At 39.6% G+C, this 22,438-nt stretch overlaps 1 protein-coding gene across 14 annotated transcripts in view; it reads right to left on the bottom strand.

Moving 5' to 3' along the window:
- LOC140611755 (uncharacterized) overlaps positions 1–22,438 on the bottom strand; it is a 91,522-nt gene that overhangs the window by 12,331 nt on the left and 56,753 nt on the right. For 13 of the 14 annotated variants that reach the window (XM_072788595.1, XM_072788600.1, XM_072788601.1 and 10 more), the window contains 11 exons: positions 21,948–22,059; positions 19,889–20,064; positions 18,404–18,565; positions 16,501–16,610; positions 15,504–15,693; positions 14,172–14,283; positions 10,727–10,902; positions 7,307–7,416; positions 6,600–6,789; positions 5,222–5,333; positions 1,188–1,364 (listed from right to left, as the gene is read on the bottom strand). In XM_072788595.1, the coding sequence (XP_072644696.1) occupies positions 1,216–1,364; positions 5,222–5,333; positions 6,600–6,789; positions 7,307–7,416; positions 10,727–10,902; positions 14,172–14,283; positions 15,504–15,693; positions 16,501–16,610; positions 18,404–18,565; positions 19,889–20,064; positions 21,948–22,059 (1,599 nt within the window). In that variant the 3' untranslated portion in view covers positions 1,188–1,215. The remainder of the gene's footprint in view (positions 1–1,187; positions 1,365–5,221; positions 5,334–6,599; positions 6,790–7,306; positions 7,417–10,726; positions 10,903–14,171; positions 14,284–15,503; positions 15,694–16,500; positions 16,611–18,403; positions 18,566–19,888; positions 20,065–21,947; positions 22,060–22,438) is intronic. The other variant, XR_012012909.1, reaches the window with a different exon arrangement.

Here is a 22,438-nt window from a genome sequence, read left to right as displayed (position 1 = left end):
AATACTCACACTAGTCTCAGGGAAACTTCTCCTAGTTCCATTAACTGCTTTTTCAGAAATGTATTTTACATATATTATTTTATTTAATCTGTAGAACATTTCTAAGATTTATTTTTTTTAATTTTTATTTATTTATGATAGTCACAGAGAGAGAGAGGCGCAGAGACACAGGCAGAGGGAGAAGCAGGCTCCATGCACCGGGAGCCCAATGTGGGATTTGATCCCGGGTCTCCAGGATCGTGCCCTGGGCCAAAGGCAGGCCCCAAACCGCTGCGCCACCCAGGGATCCCACATTTCTAAGATTTAGACATTATTTTCATCCACATTTTAGGGATGAATGGACTGATATTATATTGTTATTAATTATTATTATTATTACTAGTAGTCATAGTAGTATTATATTTGGCAAGGTGTCTTCAGGTGGGCAGTGTGTGGTGAAAACAGAAAGTATTTCTAATGTAAGGGGCTTTTAACTCCTACAGCAGCTTCCTTAAATTTTGATTTCATGAACTGTTTTCCAGTGTGTCAAGTTCTTAATCAGTTATGCCTATGTCAGTTCGTGGGCAATCATAATGAAAGACACCGATCACAGCTTCACATACTCATGTGCAGAAAAAGCTAGAAGTCTCCACCTTTAAAACAGATGCTACCACAAGAACAGATTCACTATCCAAGTTAACTCTGTCCCCAGAATTTAGTTTCTGCTTTAGGATTCTGCATGATTTTATACTGGCTGATTTTTTGAAGATGCCTCTGTGACTGTCATTTAACATATTCTGTTAGGATTCATGGATTCATACTTGGCACAGGATGAGTCTTTAGGCTTAGGTAAGATGTTTTCAGTTGTTAGATTAGGTAGACTCAGTTGAAAGAGACCGGAGACTACTGTGAGTTCAGAAGACAATGGGAAAATGTGAAGATGATTCATGCACACAGAGTCCATTTTGACTGATCTAAACAGGCCTACATGGGTCTCTGGGAAAAAGTGGAATGGACAAAAAGTTGTCCTGCTGTATTGGCCTCATGACTCTGCAGTAGCTAAATCAAATGACACTACCAAAGCTTCTCAGCCACAGCCAGGGGCTGTCTATTGATTTCCCCATTTGGGGTAGGTTTGCATGAGAACACTTGGCCTCCCTGAGGTCCCCCTCCTCAGGAAGGCAATAAAAGACCAGCCTGAGACCTACCAGAATTGGGAAGGGCAAGTTGTCATTACTACAGATATCCGCGAGAGGGAACTCCAAAGCGCTCTCTGGGTTCTGCAGAAGGCTCAGCTGTGCACTTGTTGTTCCAGCAAGTACCACCGCAGCACCAAAAGGCTAACCTTCTGAAAAGACTTCTTTTAGTGGTCTTCTGGCCTGAATCTAAGGAAGAAGGGAGGTTAGTGTATTTTCATTCACTTAGCCTTATTTTCACCATTGCCATTATACAGCATGTTCATTGTAGTGGCTAGAGGAGGGAAACGGAGTCATTTGTTGTGTACAACTCTCCACGTTCTGATGTTGGCTAACAGCATCGTTATGGTGTTGAAGAGTTCTTCCTCATATCCTTCAGACTGATCTGAGACTCGATCAGATTGAAGGTCAGTATTTCCTGTGCCATCAGTTACTGTCTTTGCAATGCAACAGGAGACACTGAACCTGTAGATGTTTGTTTTCTATTGGAGTGATCAGTGGGTTCAGGTGTCAGATCTGATTTTAAAGGCTAGAAGGATTTGGTATGCAAATCAAACTGAGTGTGGTAATCCTCTGCTTTCACAGCCAGTCTCCCCTCAGCCTGATTTCCTCTTTGACTTTCTGAGTGCTCAAGTTCTAACATCTAAAGGATCTGCCTCTCAGGACACAATCTGCCTGACCCTACTTCTCTGTTGCTCTGCTCTGGGCCATCTTCAAGGATGACTTTCTGCAGTCAGGGTCCAAGGGAAATAGTCATTACATGCTGGCTATGTGGTGGCTGTGTTCCCTTGTGATACCACACCAACCCACCCAGAGATGATGTTTTCGGTTAAATAGGTTGAACATTTACTGAAAAGAGCCTAAACCACAATGAAGTGTGGAAACACACTTCCTCACACACACACTCAAACATACATGTATATATAAACCTACACACAAGCACAAGGCTTGAAAGGGAACATAGAATAAGGAAAACAAGGTATCCTGAGGTTATGAATGCATTTATTGACCACCAGTTTCCAGAGATGATTTTTAATTACTCAACATTCCCTACTGAAGCAAGAACTTTCCAAAGAAAAGTTGATCAGCAGTGAGAAGCTGAGTTCAAAGTTTCTACTGCTCAAAAGAATGTTTCCCTTTGAAGATACCTTAACATTGCTTAAATAACTGAATTCTTTAAGAGTCAACAGATGAGCCAAGGTGTCGAAGGATAAACAGATGAGCAACATTTCACCAAATAACCTTAAACACCTGGTCACTACTCTGCACAAGGCAATAAATGTTCCCAGGATGATTAATTAAAGGGGTCACTTCAAAAGGGTGGAATAATGTCAAATATATGTGGAAGAAAACTGGGGCATTTGACTTCCAAAAGGAAAGTAAGAATTTCCTAGACCTATTTAACAAGGGAACCCTTCCTGGGAAAGAGAAAACAATGCATGGATCATATATTCTATATGCACTGATAGCAATCTCTGTCTATACACTGGCATGAGTCAGAAATGTACCGTTCTGTAGTTTTAAATAGTTCACTTGATGCCTAGTTTGATTCTCTGTTCCGAGACTGGTAGTGATTTAGGTTTTCTTAATTGCCCCCATGAGTGTGTCTATGTTCTGGAGTCTTCTGGTGCTGGGGAGGCTGTAAATTGGTGAAGTGCCACTTATCTGGTTGCTCTGTGTCATTGGTGTATACAGTAGCTGCTGAAGTGTCCAAATTGCTGTCTGATCCTGGGAAGTTGGTGTGTACTCCTGTTGCTGAGGCATGTCTTTCACACCCAGTGGCTTTCTATTTCTCCCAACTATTCTGGGACTGATGGAGATACTTTTACTAACTGATCTGTTCCATGTTGAGGTATAAGAAACTGCATGGACATAGAGTGCCCCATCTTTCCTGGACATGTCAGCTTGCTATTCTGTCAGGAATTATTGCTTCCTTTAGGTTTCTATCCATGGAAAGGTGCAGATATCCTATACTCCTACCCTGTGGTTTTGGCTTTTCCCATGAGATTGCCACCTAAATCTTCTACTCTATGCCACGAATCATTTTTGTTTCCTAGAAAGCTAACTCTGATAAACTCATAAGCAACATGGAGATCCCTTTTCCTCATATTCTACTCTTGCTTCTATGCCCGAGGAGGTGATTTAGTTGCCTCTTAAGGCAGCTTAAGACAGGAAGAAGGATGAGGGAAGGAATACCTGAGGTAAAAAAATGAGTTAGTATTTCAAAGATTCTTCCTACCCTACTTGGAATACCCCTTAGGAAATGCTGGTGTACAGAACTGAGAATGAGAAGCCAGTGAAGAAAAGGATATGTGCGGTAGTGGTGCTGCTGTGAGTTTTATGATGTGTGATCTCAAGAAATAATGCCTCCTCATCTTGTAAACCACCACCTTTGGCGTGGTCTTTTGCACATTCCTCTCCCACATTAACTCTTGAAAAGTCCCTCTTGCTTCTGGGAACTCTTCCTCCACCATATGAAAGGAGGAGAACCTACGTTATTGAAGACATGGGGACCAATTGAGAGCCAGCGCCAATACACAAACACCTAGGTTAGCTCCAGATGAGCTGCAGGCTAACTGCAAGTGCACAAGTTCCCTCAGCTGAGACCAGAACTGCTCAGATGAACCTCCACTGATGTGTTATGTGAATCATAACCAAAGAAATGGTTGTCTAACCTACTAGGTTATGGAATGATTTTTATTATCCATATAAAAGTATACAACACAACACAGTACAATACAATTCAAAAACCATGTCATAGGATATGATAGGCATTGAAGAAAGAGGAGATAATTTGTGGGAAGATTTCCTCAATATGAATATATGGGACCAAGGAAAAAACTTTAAATGGAAATAGCTGGGTCTTGGAAGGGGTTCATTTCTCATTCATTGGAAAAAGAGATAAAGAGGAAGTGTCAAGGGTCATTATGGAGATTCCAGTCTTCAGTGACTTACTAAACTATAGACATGTAGGTGGATGGACCCATGCCAGATGGGGACTTGGTAGCATTCTGCAGTTGTGCTCTTTTGGAAATCACTATCACTCTCACAGGCTTGGATTCAACAGTTTGTTTTTCTGTCAGTGATGACACAAAAAACAAACACTTGTCTTACACCAGCACTGACTCATCTTAATTCCTGATGACACGGATTATCCAAAAGCTTCCCTCAACACAATGAGGTATATGTCGTAAAACTAAGACATGTCAAAAGTATGGAGGGATTGATGATGTGTGTCTCCAGGTTCTGAATCTAAACTCTGTTTTACAAAAAATGGGGTGTTGCCAATGAGCTGTGATTAGCTAGGCTCCAATAATACTCGCACTAGTCCAGGGGAACGTATCCTAGTTCTATTCATTGCCATTTAGAAATGTGTTTTACATCCTTTATCTTATTGAATCTTGACAACATTTCTAAGATTTAGACATTATTTTTATCCACATTTTAGGCATGAATAAAGTGATACCGAGCTAGAGTAATTGGCAAAAGGTCATATAGCTGATAAATGGGGCACTGGAGTTTGTACTCTAGAGAGGTAGTTTGACATCAAGTCAAGTCCTTTCTCTCAATGATGCTGGTTTTTTTCGACTCATTTTAAAGAGCACTGGAATCCTGTGGTGCCTCAAGAGCCACTGATCAAAAAGAGGATGGAGCAGGAATAAAAGTCCCGTGCTCTGGTTTCAACCAGAGCACATTTATATATTATAAGTAGAAATAAATAATTATGCATTATATGTTTAACTACATATATCATATATATAGATGTGGGATCCATTTAAAAATGTGTTTAAAAAAATCCCAAACACTGTATCATACCATGCTATCTCCTAATACTGCCAGAAACGTCTTGAAGTTTCTATGCTTTCTTGGGTCTCCAACAGTGTAAAACTTCCCTTGACCTGTTAGCCAGCCTTCAGAGAAGGAGCAGCTGGGAATCATTGCCCTGGGGATGCTCTGGGCTCCAGAACAGGGCTAAGTATCTGCCATGACCCCTGGCAACCTTGCTGTCTGTGTCTCCCTAAAGCCTATTAAACTATTCACAGTACCTGCAGCCTTCTCATTGTTATGACAACTCTTTGAATTCTCTCCCAAGAGAGAAGTGATGTCTTCTCCAAATATCCCGAGGCAATTTTCATACAAAAACTGTATAAGAGAAGCCTGTAATGCAAAAAGAACACAATGGGGTGCTCTTTTTCATATGGAAGAGTTAGAAGTCACATTTTGTTTATAGACCTTGGATCTAACCAAAAATGTGAAAGACTTCTATGAAAACTTCAGAGTTGATAAAAATATATAGAAACCCAAGTTCTCTAATAAAATAAGAAAGAATGATACTTTCTGTTGTACTTTGAGTACAGATTTTAAAATACTACTAGTCAGTGGGCTAAAGTCCTAATTTGTGGCATTTAATAACTAATATTGTGATACCAGTGGTTACATCTTTAAAACTAGGATAGCTTTCAAAGTAACCTACCTTCTTAAAGTTTACTTATTTTGTAAACTTTTGCTTCCAGAAAATATTGGGTTGTAACTTAGGATAATATCTGATTAAAATGTATAAAGCATAGACAAAATCCTATGAAATCCATTTCTTAAATAGGGAAGAATATTTTTTGGAATGTGGATATTCCTGTGGATTTTTTTTGATGTTTTCTTTTTCTTTCTCTTTTCTTTTCTTTTCTTTTTTTTTTTTTTTTTTTTTTTTTAGTAAAAACTCACAGGGCTGGGGAGAAAACATGTCTGTCTGTCTGTCTAACTGCAGTCCCTTCTCAGGTCTTGCTTTGCCTAATGCTGGCTCTCGGCATGAGCTTGGGGAAAAGCTGCCATCTTATTAGGCATGTGTGGCTTCATTAGGATGTTCTGGAATATCTCACTAGTTTCTGTCTGATGTAGCAGAGGCAAAAGAGTAGCCAAGTATTTTTCTAAATGAGCCACAACTTGCAGAGCAAAGCCAATGTGTTTGGAGCCATGGGTGCTCATAGTGCCTGAGACACCTAGGATGTGCCAGTAACGACAACAGGAGCTAGGTCTTGTTACCATTGTGTCATGAGGAAACCATGCCTTCGCCCAAGTTTACAAGCTCCCCCCCTCAAGGATCAGGCTGAGATTTGAACCTTGGCTTGTCAAACTCTAGAGCCCAGGTCTTTTCTACCATATTACATCACTCTTCTCTCTCTTTTGTTTAGTCAGTCTAGTATTGAATCTCCTGGATGGGAAAGAAGTGACTCAACTGCTCTGTGTTTCCCACTTTAACAACACCCCTTCCCATATTCCACCAGAGAAGGATAGCAAACTCTGCCATTCCAAGGAAGCCTATGAAGATGTGCACTTTTCAGAACTGATCCTTCGTAATTACTACTACACATTTCAGATTCAAAGCATGGATTCTAAACCCCAGGGGACACATATGAGAGCTCTCCCTACCTTTTTTACGAAGTTCTCTTCCAATTCCAAGCTGCCAGAATTAGGTGGACAAAGAATGCTTGGGGCTATACACACTGATAAATCATAAGGTGTTATCTGGTTGGGTGAGGATTCTTGCTCAATGCTGTATAACACTCCAAAAAGGTACCGCAAGACAACAACATTCACATTTGGCAGCTGAGCTAGAAGCCTAAAGTCAGAAAGATGTACTTTTGAATAAGGCAAGTCATTGCACTTAGCTGCTGGAAGTATAGAGACAGAGAGCAGAGAACATCTTACTAGATCTAGTATACAACCTGCTGTAGCAGAGTTCCAGGCATGAATGTATACAAATATGTTTTACCGAATTCAATTTCTGAGCTAACCCACTCCGGTTGAATGTTGACAAACTGAAGGTTATACCATGGGCTGTTGATGCTCTGGCATCTCTCTTAGGCCACTGACTTTTGTCTACCATTTTCATATATTCAGAAGGTGTACAATGGCTAAGGAGTCCACGTTAATAAGGTCAGACGAAGAGCAATAATAGCCATAAGGCATGCCTGTATTCTGAAACTGGCCTCCGTGGGTGTGAAGAATTGAAACTATTTGGCATTGAATGTTATTTTAGTGGTCAAAGTGGCAAGAAGGAAGCCAATATTTTCCTAATAGTATATTGGCTGTATTTCTGAGCCATGACCAGAGTAGAGTAATTATTGCATCATTACCTCTGGGCTGCATTTATTTTCTCCTCCTCAGTCACTTCGTCAAGAACATCAAGCCATTTTTCATAGAGTTCCGATGAAAGTAAACTTCCTTCGATATTTTCAAGAAAATCCTTATGTGGATAGAAAAATAAATAAATACATGCAAACAGACACACTCACAGAGATGTAGAGACTCACACACACACAAATATATGTATATATGATAAAAGATATATATTGGAAATATCACAGAGAAAACACTTAGTTCAAAACTTCAGTTCAGTCCCTAATTTCTTCATAGATACCCAAACTGTGACCCACACGGAGTTCACCTCATACTCTCCATTGACTTGCATGTGCAAAAACAGGTTGTGGATTTTCTCCTACAAAAACGAAAGCATCAAAGCAGAGCGTACGCTTCAGTGGAAAGGAAGACAAAGCTCCCTTCTATCATATGGCACTTACTCTTTTGTGTGCTTTTTTGCAAACTACTACAAAAGCTACTCTCATCATTGCTTCATTCTTCCTTTCCTTAACTGTACAAAAGTAGAGAGTCTAATGGCAAACTCATGATGGTCCTGAGGATGTATTCATTTCTAGTGTAGACCAATTCTCCAGAGAGTTTGACATGATACTATTCAGGCCAAGGTTGCAGAGTCTGATTCTCCACAAAGATTAGTCAACTTTAGGTAGGGAAAGCTTCAGAAATGTCTAAGAACTCTATGCACACGTGGTCACCATCTTCCTAGTCTGTGCCTATAACATGGAAATGGAAAAGACCCTACTAAACCTTGCTAGAAACATCAATTGCAGGTGTGCACCTTCAAGAGGGCAACACTTATCATGCTATTCGAGTACCTAACGTATCATCATTCTTTCCCCTGTGTCTTGATGCCTATATATATATTTACTGGTGTGTTTTACTCTAGCCCAGTGTAGTAGTGGTCAGGGACTATTGCTATTTATCGTATAGTTGAACAGTAATGGGGGGCAAGGAAAGACCACTTGCGACAAGAAAGGACCAAATATGACCTTGGTTCTAAGAGTGCCATAATAACTGCCTTAATATAGTTTTGTTCAGAGCTGTTAGCAAGTGCCAAGGTAGATGGATTAAATTCTTTGTTCTAGTTTTCAGTTCTTTCTCCATTACCATTTTAGCAATAGAATGGGATATCTGTGATGTAGCTGTATAATTTCCAAATTAATCTAGTTCTTGAGTCGATCTACTGAATTTTCAGAATTCCAAACTACATTTGTCCGTTGCACCTACTCCTAAAGTTAGATTTATCAAAAGAGGCATGTAGCTAGAGCTGGTTACTGTGTCGTTACAACCTTGGATGGTGGGCTAGACATCACAAATATTAACAAAAGGATACCTAGGATCTGGTGAAAGGAGACACAAATGGCAAAATCCTTCCTCCATGACTTATAAAGTAAAAGGCATCAAGAAACAGGAGACAATGATGGTTAACAATGATTGGTCGCCTCACTGAGCCTTTTTATATTCCTCATAAAGTAAACATTTGCTTACTATTGTAAACTTCTAGATCTATTCTCAAATTTTTCATGTGATTTTTCTTTTGGAAACTGCCTTCATTAGGAGCATCGTGAGGAAGTCATCAGAGACAGGATGTTTTCTTTGGTAAACATTATGTATGTGTTAATGTGTATTTTGAAATTTCTTATTATTATAGTAGTCACATTAGTATTAGTCTTTTGCATGGAGTCCTCAGGTGGGAGGTGTTTGGTGAAAACAGAAAGTATTTCTAATGTAAGGAGCTTTTACCTTCTACAGTAGCTTCCTTAAATTTTGATTTCATGAAGTGTTTTCCAGTTTGACAAGTTCTTAATCAGTTATGCCTATGTTTTTTCTTGGGCAATCATAATGAAAGACACCATCACAGCTTGAGTAACTCATGTGTGGATAAAGCTAGAACTTTCCCCACCTTTAAAACAGATGCTACCAGAAGAACAGATTCACTGTCCAAGTTCACTCTGTCCCCAGAATTTAGTTTCTTTTTTAGGATTCTGCATGATTTTATACTGGCTGATTTTCTGAAGATGCCTTCCATGAGTGGTCATTTTTGATTTGATAAGGAAAGCACATAATGTAGGAAAAAAAGAAGAGTATATGGCATTTCATATCCCAAGCCCAGAGCAAAAGCTTGCTTCCTTTTTGAAAGAGCTAGGCTATCGGATGGTATACAGTTTTAGAGCTCCAAGAAGTAAAGTCAGTTTAGATTCTTTAGTCAATGTCTCTCTATAGTTTTACCCAAAATACACCTTACATACACTGAAACTTTGTTTTTGTTTTTTTTTTTTTTTTGAAACTTTGTAATCACTTATTTAAATCAGATTTTTTTCATTGACTTTACCCTTTTTAAATCAAACTTCCGTGTTTCAAGGCCTTGTGGAATCCTCACCTGTCTCCTACTTTATCAGTCTTTTCTCATTATTCCCTTCCATAGATGCTCTTCCCCATATATGGAAATCTTTTTCTATACCCATTTCCCATTTGTTGATTCCTCTTTAAGTGATTGTATCCTCCATTCCTACTATCTCTATTTCCCTTCCTCTTTAAAAGAAAAGCTCAAATACTCTCTTATTCTCTGATTACATTCCCTTCATGAGTCTTTCAACGTCCTTTGCTCTATCTTCATGTCCTCTCCCTACAGTGTAGAAAGATATAAGCGCTGGAGTCAGATGGACCTAAGGTTCAGAAACCTACTATGCTTCTGATCTACTGTGTTACCTGGGGCACATGCGAACTGTACTGAAAATTTTCTAATCCATTTATAATGTGTGGAAGATGATAGTTCTAGCTACCCCCTAAAATTGCTGTGATGCAAGGACTGGGGTAGCAGCTAGCATGTAACTAACGTGGTTAATTTCTTCACCACTAGGATAACATTCCCAAATCTAGTGCAGCATTGCAGAGGTCCTGGGTACTCTGCAAATTTCCATACTGACAATTCAGTACACCGATTGGAGATAACACAGGCCAAACTCTGGCTGTCATTTAACATCCTCTTTTAGAATTAGCAGATTCATATATGCCTCCAGATGAGTCTTTATGCTTAGGTAAGATGTTTTCAGTTGTTAGATTAAGTAGACTCAGTTGAAAGAGACCTGAGACTACTGTGAGTTTAGGAAGACAACAGCAGAATGTGAAGATGATTCATGCACACAGAGTCCATTTTGACTGATCTGAACAGGCCTACATGGGTCTCTGTGGAAACAAGTGGAATGGACAAAACGTCGTTCAGTGTATTGGCCTCATGACTCTGCAGTAGGTAAATCAAATGACACTACCAAGTTTCTCACCCAAAGCCAGGTGCTGTCTAATGATTTCTCCATTTGGGGTAGGTTTGCATGAGGACACTTGGCCTCTCCGAGGTCCCTCTCCTCAGGAAGGCAATAAAAGACCAAACTGAGACCTACCAGTATTGGGAACGGGAAGTTGTCCTTATGAAATATATCCGTGAGGGAAACTCCAAAGAGCTGTCCTGATTTTTCAGACGGTGCAGCTGTGCACTGGTTGTTCTGCCAAGTGCCAGCACAGTGGCCAAAGGACGAGTTTGTGAAAGCACTGCTTTCCTTGGTGTTCTGGACAGAATCTAAGGAAGAAGGGGGATTAGTGTGTTTTAATTCACGTAGACTTATTTTCACCATTGCCATTATACAGCATGTTCATTGTAGAGGCTAGAAGAGGGAAACTGAGTCATTTGTTGTGTAGAACTCTCCATGTTCTGATGTTGGCTAACAGCATCCTCATGGCATTGATGAGTTCTTGCCAATAACTTTCAGACTGACGGTTAAACCTAGGGACTTGATCAGACTCAAAGTGATTATTTCCTCTGCCATCAGTTACTGCCATTACACTGATCTGGAGGCACTGAAACTGTAGGTGTTTGTTTTCTACTGGTGTGATCAGTGGGTTCAGGTATCAGATCTGATTTTATTTTTTTATTTTTTTCTGATTTTAAGAGCTATAAGTTTTTGGTATGCAAATCAAGCTAGGTTGTTAATCCTGTGCTTTCACAACCAGGCTCCCCTCAGCCTCAGATTCTCTCCTTGGGTTTCTGAGTGCTCAAGTTTCTACCATCCAAAGGAATTGCCTATCAGGACACAATCTGCCTGACCCCTACTTCTCTGGTTCCACTGCTCTGGGCCATCTTCAAGGATGACTTGCTGCAGTCAGGGTCCTTGGGAAGTAGTCATTACATGCTGGCTATGTGGTGTCTGTGTTCTCTTGTCAACCCCACCAACCCACCCAGAGATGATGTTTTTGGTTAAATATGTTTAACATTTACTGTAAAGAGCCTAAACCACAATGAAGTGTGGAAACACACTTCCTCACACACACACTCAAACATACATGTGTATATACACCTACATACAAGTACAAGGCTTGAAAGAAAACATAGAAAATGCAAAACAATAAGAGGTTAGGAGTGCATTGATAGACCACCAGTTTCCAGAGATGATTTTTAATTACTCAACATTCCCTATTGAAGGAAGAACTTTCCAAAGAAAAGGAGATCAGCAGCGAGAAGCTGAGTTCAAATTTCTACTGCTCAGCTGTGAATGTTTCCCTTTGAAGATATCTTAACATTTCTTAAATAACCGATTGCTTTAAGAGTCAACAGATGAGACAAGCTGTCGAAGGATAAAAAGATGAGGAACATTTCACCAAATAACCTTAAACACTGGGCAATTTGGCTTTTTTGGGATATAGTACGTGCATCAGCACCTCCACTCGTGTGGGGCCAGCACTGCACCAGAAGCATCCTGGTTCTGCCACTTAGGAAGCTCAGCATTTTATTTTATTTATTTTTTTTTAATTTTTATTTATTTATGATAGTTACAGAGAGAGAGACAGAGGCAGAGACACAGGCAGAGGGAGAAGCAGGCTCCATGCACCGGGAGCCCGATGTGGGATTCGATCCCGGGTCTCCAGGATCGCGCCCTGGGCCAAAGGCAGGCGCCAAACCGCTGCGCCACCCAGGGATCCCGAAACTCAGCATTTTAAAGCTTTGGTTTGCTCAACTGTAACATAAATGATGCTGCCTACACCAAGTTAAACTAAATATATAAGATACTACTCGGCACAAGGCAATAAATATTTCCAGGATCATTAATGAATGGGGTCGCTTCAAAAGGGTCGAATAATGTCAAATAAATCTGGGAAAAACTGGTGCATTTGACTTCCAAAAGGAAAATATGAATTTCCCAAGCCTATTTGACGAGAGAACCCTTTCTGGGAAAGGGAAAACAATGCATGGATCATATATTCTATATGCACTGATAGCAATCTCCGTCTATACACTGGCATAAGTCAGAAATGTACAGTTCTGTAGTTCTAAATAGCTCACTTGTTGTCCAGTTTGATTCTCTGTTCCAAGACTGGTAGAGATTTAGGTTTTCTTAATTGCCCCCATGAGTGTGTCTGTTCTGGAGTGTTCTGGTACCAGACAGGTTGTAAAATGGTGAAGTGCCACTTATCTGATTGCTCTGTGTCATTGATGTATATAAATAGCCGCTGCGGGGTCCAGACTGCTCTCTGGTCCTGGGAAATTGGCCTGTACTCCTATTGCTGAGGCATGTCTTTCACACCCAGTGACTTTCTTTTTCTTCCATACTCTTCTGGGACTGAAGGAGATACATGTTCCATGTTGAGGTATAAGAAACTCTGCATGGACATAGAGGGTCCCATTGTTCTTAGACATGTCAGCTCACTGTTCTGTGAGGAATTTCTGCTTCCATTTGGTTTCCATGCAGGAAATGGTGCAGATATCCCATGTACCTACCTAGTGGTTTTGGGCTTTTTCCCCTTGGGATTGCCACCTAAATCTTCTACTCTATGCCATGAATCATTTCTGTTTCCTAGAAAGCTAAGTCTTTAAGACTCATAAGCATCAAAGAGCACCCTTTTCCTCATATTCTCCTCTTGCTTCTATTCCCTGAGGAGGTGAGTTGTCTCTTAAGGCAGCTTAAGACAGGAAGAAGGATGAGGGAAGGAATATCTCAGGTAAAAAAAAATGAGTTAGTATTTCAAAGATTCTTCCTACCCTACTTGGAATACCCCTTAGGAAATGCTGGTGTACAGAACTGAGGAGGAAAAGCCAGTGAAGGAAAGGATATGTGTGTAATGGTGTTGCTGTGAGTTTTATGATGTGTGGTCTTAAGAAATAATGCCTCCTCATCTTGTAAACCACCACCTTTGGCGTGGTCCTTTGCACAGTCCTCTCCCACATTAACTCTTGAAAAGTCCCTCTTGCTTCTGGGAACTCTTCCTCCACCATATGAAAGGAGGAGAAGCTACCTTATTGAAGACATGGGGACCAATTGAGAGCCAGCACCAATACACAAATACCTAGGTTTGACATCAAGTCAAGTCCTTTTCTCTCAATGACGCTGGTTCTTTTCAACTCATTTTAAAGAGCACCGGAATCCTGTGGTGCCTCAAGAGCCATTGATCAAAAAGAGGATGGAGCAGGAATAAAACCCCCCTGCTCTGGTTTCAACCAGAGCACATTTATATATTATAAGTAGAAATTAATAATTATGCATTATATGCTTAACAACATATATAATATAGATGTGGGATCCATTTAAAATTGTGTTAAAAAAAATCCCCAAACACTGTATCATACCATGCTATTTCCTAATACTGCCAGAAACGTCTTGAAGTTTCTATGCTATCTTGGGTCTCCAACAGTGTGAAGCCTCCCTGACCTGCTAGCCAGCCTTCAGAAGAAGGAGCAGCTGGGAATCATTGCCCTGGGGATGCTCTGGGCTCCAGAACAGGGCTAAGTATCTGCCATGACCCCTGGCAACCTTGCTGTCTGTGTCTCCCTAAAGCCTATTAAACTATTCACAGTACCTGCAGCCTTCTCATTGTTATGACAACTCTTTGAATTCTCTCCCAAGAGAGAAGTGATGTCTTCTCCAAATATCCCGAGGCAATTTTCAATCAAAAACTGTATAAGAGTAGCCTGTAATGCAAAAAGAACACAATGGGGTGCTCTTTTTTATATGGAAGAGTTATAAGTCACATTTTGTTTATAGACCTTGGATCTAACCAAAAATGTGAAAGACTTCTATGAACAATTCAGAGTTGATAATAATATATAGAAACCCATGTTCTCTAATAAAATAACTTAGTGTGATACTTTCCGTTGCACTTTGGGTACAGATTTTAAAATTCTACTAGTCAGTGGGCTAAAGTCCTAATTTGTCGCCTAATTTCATACCTAACATTGTGATACCAATGGTTACATCTTTAAAACTAGAATAGTTTTCAAAGCAACCTACCTTCTTAACTTTACTTATTGTGTAAAATTTTACTTCCAGAAAATATTGGGTTGTAACTTAGGATAATATCTGATTAAAATGTGTAAAGCATAGACAAAATCCTATGAAATCCATTTCTTAAAGAGGGAAGAATGTTTTTTGGAAAGAGGATATTCCTGTGGATTTTTTTGATGTTTTGTTTTGTTTTTGAGTAAAAATCACAGGTCTGGAGAGAAAACATGTCGGTCTGTCTAACCGCAGTCCCTTCTCATGTCTTGCTTTGCCTAATGCTGGCTCTAGGCATGAGCTTGGGGAAAAGCTGTCATCTTATTAGGAATCTGTGGCTTCATTAGGATGTTCTGCAATATCTCACTAGTTTCTGTCTGATGTAGCAGAGGCAAAAGAGTAGCCAAGTATTATTCTAAATGAGCCACAACTTGCAGAGCACGGCCAATGTGTTTGGAGCCATGGGCGCTCATAGTGACTGAATCACCTAGGATGTGCCAGTAATGACCACAGGAGCTGGGTCTTGTTACCATTGTGTCATGAGGAAGCCATGGCTTTGCCCAAAGTTACAAGCTCCCCCTTCAAGGATCAGGCTGAGAGTTGAACCTCGGCTTGTCAAACTCCGGAGCCCAGGTCTTTTCTATCATATTATGCCACTCCTCTCTTTCTTTTGTTTAGTCAGTCTAGTATTGAATCTCCTGGATGGGAAAGAAGCGACTCAACTGCTCTATATTTCGCAATTTAACAACACCCCTTCCCATATTCCACCAGAGAAGGATAGCAAACTCTGCCATTCCAAGAAAGCCTATGAAGATGTGCACTTTTCAGAACTGATCCTTCGTAATTACTACTACACATTTCAGACTCAAAGCATGGATTCTAAACCCCAGGGGACACATATGAGAGATCTCTCTACCTTTTTAATGAAGTTGTCTTCCAATTCCAAGCTGCAGGTATTAGGTGGACAAAGAATGCTTGGGGCTATACACACTGATAAATCATAAGCTGTCATCTGATTGGATGAGGATTGTTGCTCAATGTTGTATAACACACCGAAAAGGTATCGCAAGAGAACAACATTCGCTTTTGGCAGCTGTGTTAGAAGCCTAAAGTCAGAAAGATGCACTTTTGAATAAGGCAAGTCATTGCACTTAGCAGCTGGAAGTATAGAGATGGAGAGCAGAGAACATCTTACTAGATATAGTATACAACCTGCTGTAGCAGAGTTCCAGGCATGAATGTATACAAATATGTTTTACCGAATTCAATTTCTGAGCTAACTCTCTATGGTTATATGTTTGACAAACTTAAGATTATACCAGTGCTGTTGATGCTCTGGCATCTCTCTTAGGCCACTGACTTGTCTACCAGTTTCATATATTCAGAAGTTGTACAATGACTAAGGAGTCTACTTAATAAGGTCAGGAGAAGAGCAATAATAGCCATAAGGCATGCCTGTATTCTGAAACTGGCCTCCGTGGGTGAGAAGAATTGAAATCATTTGGCATTGTATGTTCTCATTCATTTGGGGAATATAAATAATAGTGAAAGGGAATATAAGGGAAGGGAGAAGAAATGTGTGGGAAATATCAGAAAGGGAGACAGAACATAAAGACTCCTAACTCTGGGAAATGAACTAGGGGTGATGGAAGGGGAGGAGGGCAGGGGCTAGGGGTGAATAGGTGATGGGCACTGAGCGGGGCACTTGACGGAATGAGCACTGGGTGTTACTCTGTATGTTGGTAAATTGAACACCAATAAAAAATAAATTTATTATTAAAAAAAAAGAAACCATTTGGCATTGAATGTTATTTTAGTGGTCAAAGTGGCAAGAAGGAAACCAATATTTTGTAATGGTATATTGGCTGTATTTCTGAGCCATGACCAGAGTAGAGTAATTATTGCATCATTACCTCTGGGCAGCATTTATTTTTTCCTTCTGAGTCACTTCGTCAAGAACACCAAGCCATTTTTCATAGAGGTCCGATGAAAGTAAACTTCCTTCGATATTTTCAAGAAAATCCTTATGTGGATAAAAAAAAATACACACAAATATACACAGAAACACACACACACATATATATGCATATATAATACAAAATATATATTGGAAATATCACAGAGAAAACACTTAGTTGAAAACTTCAGTTGAGTTCCTACTTCCTTCATAGATACCCAAACTGTGACCCACATAGGGGTCAGCTTGACTCTCCATTGACTTGTACATGCAAAAGCAGGTTGTGGATATTCTCTAACAAAAATGAAAGCATCAAAGCAGAGCATAGCCTTCAGTGGAAAGGAAGACAAAGCTCCCTTCCATCATATGGCACTTACTCTTTTGTGTGCTTTTATGCAAACTACTACAAAAGCTACTCTCATAATTGCATCATTCTTCCTTTCCTGAACTATACAAAAGTAGAGTCTAATGGCAAACTTATGATGGTCCTGAGGATGTATTCATTTCTAGTGTAGACCAATTCTCCAGAGAGTTTGACATGATACTATTCAGGCCAAGGTTGCAGAGTCTGATTCTCCACAAAGATTAGTCAACTTTAGGTAGGGAAAGCTTCAGAAATGTCTAAGAACTCTATGCACACGTGGTCACCATCTTCCTAGTCTGTGCCTATAACACGGAAATAGAAAAGACCCTACTAAGTCTTGCTAGAAACATCATTGTATGTGTGCACCTTCAAGAGGGAAACACTTATCATGGTATTCAAGTACCTAATGGATGATCATTCTTTTCCTGTGTCTTGATGCCTATATATATATTTACTGGCATGTTTTACTCTAGCCCAGTGTAGTAGTGGTCAGAGACTATTGGTATCTTTCATATAGTTAAACAGTAATGGGGGACAAGGAAAGACCAAATGTGACAAGGAAGGACCACATATGACCTTGGTTCTAAGAGTGTCATCATTACTGCCTTAACATAGTTTTGTTGAGAGCTGTTAGCAAGTGCCAATTTAGATGGATTAAATTCTCTATTCTAGTTCTCACATCTTTCTCCATTACCATTTTAGCAATAGAATGGGATATCTGTTATGTAGCTGTATAATTTCCAAAGTAATCCATTTCTTGAGTCGATCTACTGAATTTTCAGAATACCAAAGTACTTTTGTCTGTTGCACCTACTCCAAAAGTTAGATTTATCAAAAGAGGCATGTAGCTAGAGGTGGTTACCATGTCGTTATAACCTTGGATGGCAGGATAGACATCTCAAATATTAACTAAAGGATGCCTAGGATGTGGTGAAAGGAGACACAAATGGCAAAATCCTTCCTCCATGACTTATAAAAGGCACTAAGAAACAGGAGACAATGAGACAATGATGGTTAAGAATGATTGGTTGCCTCACTGAGCCTTTTTTAGATTCCTCATAAAGTAAACATGTGCTTACTATTGTGAACTTCTATACCTATCTTCAAATGTTTCATATGAGTTTTCTTTTGGAAACTGCCTTCATTAGGAGTGTGGTGAGGAAGTCATCAAAAGCAGATGTTTGCTTTGGTAAACATTATGTAGGTGTCAGTGTATATTTTGAAATTTCTTATTATTACTAGTAGTCATATTAGTATTAGTATTTTGCATGGAGTCTTCAGGGGGGTGGTGTGTGTTGAAAACAGAAAGTATTTCTCATGTATGGGGCTTTTAACTCCTACAGTAGATTCCTTAAATTTTGAATTCATGAAGTGTTTTCCAGTTTGAGAAGTTCTTAATCAGTTTTGCCCATGTCGCTCCTTGGGCAATCATAATGAAAGACACCAATCACAGCTTGACTTACTCATGTGTGGATAAAGCTAGAACTTTCCCCACCTTTAAAACAAATGCTACCACAAGAACAGATTTGCTGTAATGCCTCACTCTGTCTCCAGAATTTAGTTTCTTCTTTAGGATTCCACATGACTTTATACTACCTGGTTTTCTGAATATGCCTTCCGTGAGTGGTCCTTTCTCATTGATAAAGGAAAGCATATCCTGTAAGAAAAAAAGAAGAGTATATGGCATTTCATATCCCAAGCCCAGAGTAAAAGCTTGCTACCTTTTTGAAAGAGCTAGGCTATGTGATGGTATATGGTTTTAGAGCTGGAAGGAGTAAAGTCAATTTAGATTCTTTAGTCAATGTCTCCCTATAGTTTCTACCCAAAATCCACCTTAGAGTCATACACTGAAACATTGTAATCACTTATTTTAATCAGATTTTTTTCATTGAATTTACCCTTTTAAATCAAACTTCCGTGTTTCAAGGCCTTTGTGGAATCCTCGCCTGTCTCCTAATTTACCAGTCTTGTTTCCTTATTCCCTTACATAGATGCTCTTCCCCAAGTATGGAAATCTTTTTGCCATACTCATTTCCCATTTGTTGATTCCTCTTTAAGTGATTGTATCCTCCATTCCTACTATCTCTATTTCTCTTCCTCTTTAAAAAAAAAAAAGCTCAAATGCTCTCTTCTTATTATCTGATTACATTTCCTTCATGAGTCTTTCACTGTCTTTTGCTCTATCTTCATGTTCTCTCCCTGCAGTGTAGAAAGATAATAAGGGCTGGAGTCTGATAGACCAAGGGATCGGAAACCTATTATTATGCTTCTGATCTATTGTGTGACCTGGGGCAAATGCGAACTGTACTGAAAGCTTTCAAATTCATTTGTAAAGTGTGGAGGATGATAGTTCCAGCTTCCCCTAAAATTGCTGTGATGCAAGGACTGGGGAAGTAGCAAGCATGTAACTAACATGGTTAATTTCTTCACACCTAGGATAACATTCCCAAATCCAGTGCAGGGTTGCAGAGGTAATGGGTACTCAGTAAATTTCCACACTGACAATTCATTACACTGATTTGAGATAACACAGGCCAAACTCTGTGGCTGTCATTTAACATCCTCTTTTAGAATTAGCAGATTCATATATGCCTCAGGATGAGTCTTTATGCTTAGGTAAGATATTTTCAGTTGTTAGATTAAGTAGACTCAGTTGAAGGAGACCTGAGACTACTGTGAGTTCAGGAAGACAATAGCAGAATGTGAAGATGATTCATGCACACAGAGTCCATTTTGACTGATCTGAACAAGGCCTACAAGGGTCTCTGTGGAAACAAGTGGAATGGACAAAACGTCGTTCTGTTGTATTGGCCAAATGACTCTGCAGTAGGTAAATCAAATGACACTAGCAAAGCTTCTCAGCCAAAGCCAGGGACTGTCTAATGATTTCTCCACTTGAGGGTTGGTTTGCATGAGAACACTTGGCCTCTCCGAGGTCCCTCTCCTCAGGAAGGCAATAAAAGACCTAACTGAGACCTACCAGTATTGGTAAGGGCATGATGTCCTTATCAAAGATATCCATAAGGGAAACTCCAAAGAGCTGTCCTGGTTTTGCAGACAGTAGAGCTGTGTACTGGTTGTACTGGGAAGTGCCAATGTGCTGGCAAAAGGCCGAGTCTCTAAAAGAAGTGCTTTTCAAGGTGTTCTGGACTGAATCTAAGGAAGAAAGGAGATTAGTGTGTTTTAATTCACTTAGCCTTATTTTCACGATTGCCATTATACAGTGTGTTCATTGCAGGGTTAGAAGAGGGAAACTGAGTCATTTGTTGTGTAGAACTCTCCATGTTCTGATGTTGGCTAACAGCATCCTCATGGCATTGTTGAGTTCTTGCCCATATCCTTCAGACTGATGGTTAAACCTTGGAACTTGATCAGATTGAAAGTCAGTATTTCCTGTGCCATCAGTTACTGTCTTTGCAATGCAACAGGAGGCACTGAACCTGTAGATGTTTGTTTTCTACTGGAGTGAACAGTGGGTTCAGCTGTCAGATCTGATTTTAAAAGCTAGAAGGATTTGGTATCCAAATCAGGCTGAGTTTGGAAATCCTCTGCTTTCACATCCAGTCTGAGACCAGAACTGCACAGATGAGTCTCCACTGAAGTGTTATGTGAATCATAACCAAAGAATTGGTTGTGTAAACTACTGAGTTATGGAATGATTTTTATTATCCATATAAAAGTATACAACACAGTACAATACAATTCAAAAAGTATGTCATAGGATATGATAGGCATTGAAGAAAGAGGAGATAATTTGTAGGAAGATTTCCTCAATATAAATATATGGGACCAAGGAAAAAACTTTAAATGGAAATAGCTGGGTCTTGGAAGGGGTTCATTTCTCATTCATTGGAAAAACAGATAAAGAGGAAGTGTCAAGGGTCATTATGGAGATTCCAGTCTTCAGTGACTTACTAAACTGTAGACATGTAGGTGGATGGACCACATGGGGACTTGGTAGCATTCTGCAGTTGTGCTCTTTTGGAAATCACTATCACTCTCACTGGCTTGGATTCAACAGTTTGTTTTTCTGTCACTGAGGACATGAAAAACAAACACTTGTCTTGCACCAGCATATTCTCAGACATGGCACTAGACTCATCTTAATTCCTGATGACACGGATTGTCCAAAAGCTTCCCTCAACACAATGAGGTATATGTCGTAAAACGAAGACATGTCAAAAGTATGGAGGGATTGATGATGTGTGTCTCCAGGTTCTGAATCTAAACTCCGTTTTACAAAAAATGGGGTGTTGCCAGTGAGCTGTGATTAGCTAGGCTCCAATAATACTCGCACTAGTCTCAGGGGAACTTCTCCTAGTTCTAATATTTGCTTTTTAGAAATGTTTTTACATCCCTTATCTTATTGAATCTTGACAACATTTCTAAGATTTAGACATTACTTTTATCCACATGTTAGGCATGAATAGAGTGATACCAAGCTAGTAATTGGCCAAAGGTTGTATAGCTGATAAATGGGGACACTGGAATTTGTACTCTGGAGAGATGATTGACATCAAGTCAAGTCCTTTTCTCTCAATGATGCTGGTTCCTTTCAACTCATTGTTTTTCCTTTCAACTCATTTTAAAGAGCACTGGAATCCTGTGGTGCCTCAAGAGCCACTGATCAAAAAGAGGATGGAGCAGGAATAAAAGTCCCATGCTCTGGTTTCAACCAGAGCACATTTATATATTATAAGTAGAAAAAAATAATTATGCATTATATGTTTAACTACATATATCATATAATATAGATGTGGGATCCATTTAAAATTGTGTTAAAAAAATTCCCAAACACTGTATCATACCATGCTATCTCCTAATACTGCCAGAAACATCTGGAAGTTTCTATGCTTTCTTGGGTCTCCAACAGTGTGAAACCTCCCTTGACCTGCTAGCCAGTCTTCAGAAGAAGGAGCAGATGGGTATCATTGCCCTGGGGATGCTCTGGGCTCCAGAACAGGGCTAAGTATCTGCCATGACCCCTGGCAACCTTGCTGTCTGTGTCTCCCTAAAGCCTATTAAACTATTCACAGTACCTGCAGCCTTCTCATTGTTATGACAACTCTTTGAATTCTCTCCCAAGAGAGAAGTGATGTCTTCTCCAAATATCTTGAGGCAATTTTCAATCAAAAACTGTACAAGAGAAGCCTGTAATGCAAAAAGAACACAATGGGGTGCTCTTTTTCATATGGAAGAGTTATAAGTCACATTTTGTTTATAGACCTTGGATCTAACCAAAAATGTGAAAGACTTCTATGAAAAATTCAGAGTTGATAAAAATATATAGAAACCCAATTCTCTAATAAAATAAGAAAGAGTAATACTTTCCGTTGTACTTTGGGTACAGATTTTAAAATATTACTAGTCAGTGGACTAAAGTCCTAATTTGTCGCCTAATTTAATACCTAACATTGTGATACCAAAGGTTACATCTTTAAAACTAGGATAGTTTTCAAAGTAAGGTACCTTCTAAAAGTTTACGTATTTTGTAAAATTTTGCTTCCAGAAAATATTGGATTGTAACTTA

Source organism: Canis lupus, chromosome 20 (assembly GCF_048164855.1).
Source record: "Canis lupus baileyi chromosome 20, mCanLup2.hap1, whole genome shotgun sequence".
Lineage (NCBI taxonomy): Eukaryota > Metazoa > Chordata > Mammalia > Carnivora > Canidae > Canis > Canis lupus.
The sequence above is the reverse complement of the archived record's forward strand: the minus strand, read 5'-3'. Positions and strand labels throughout refer to the sequence as shown.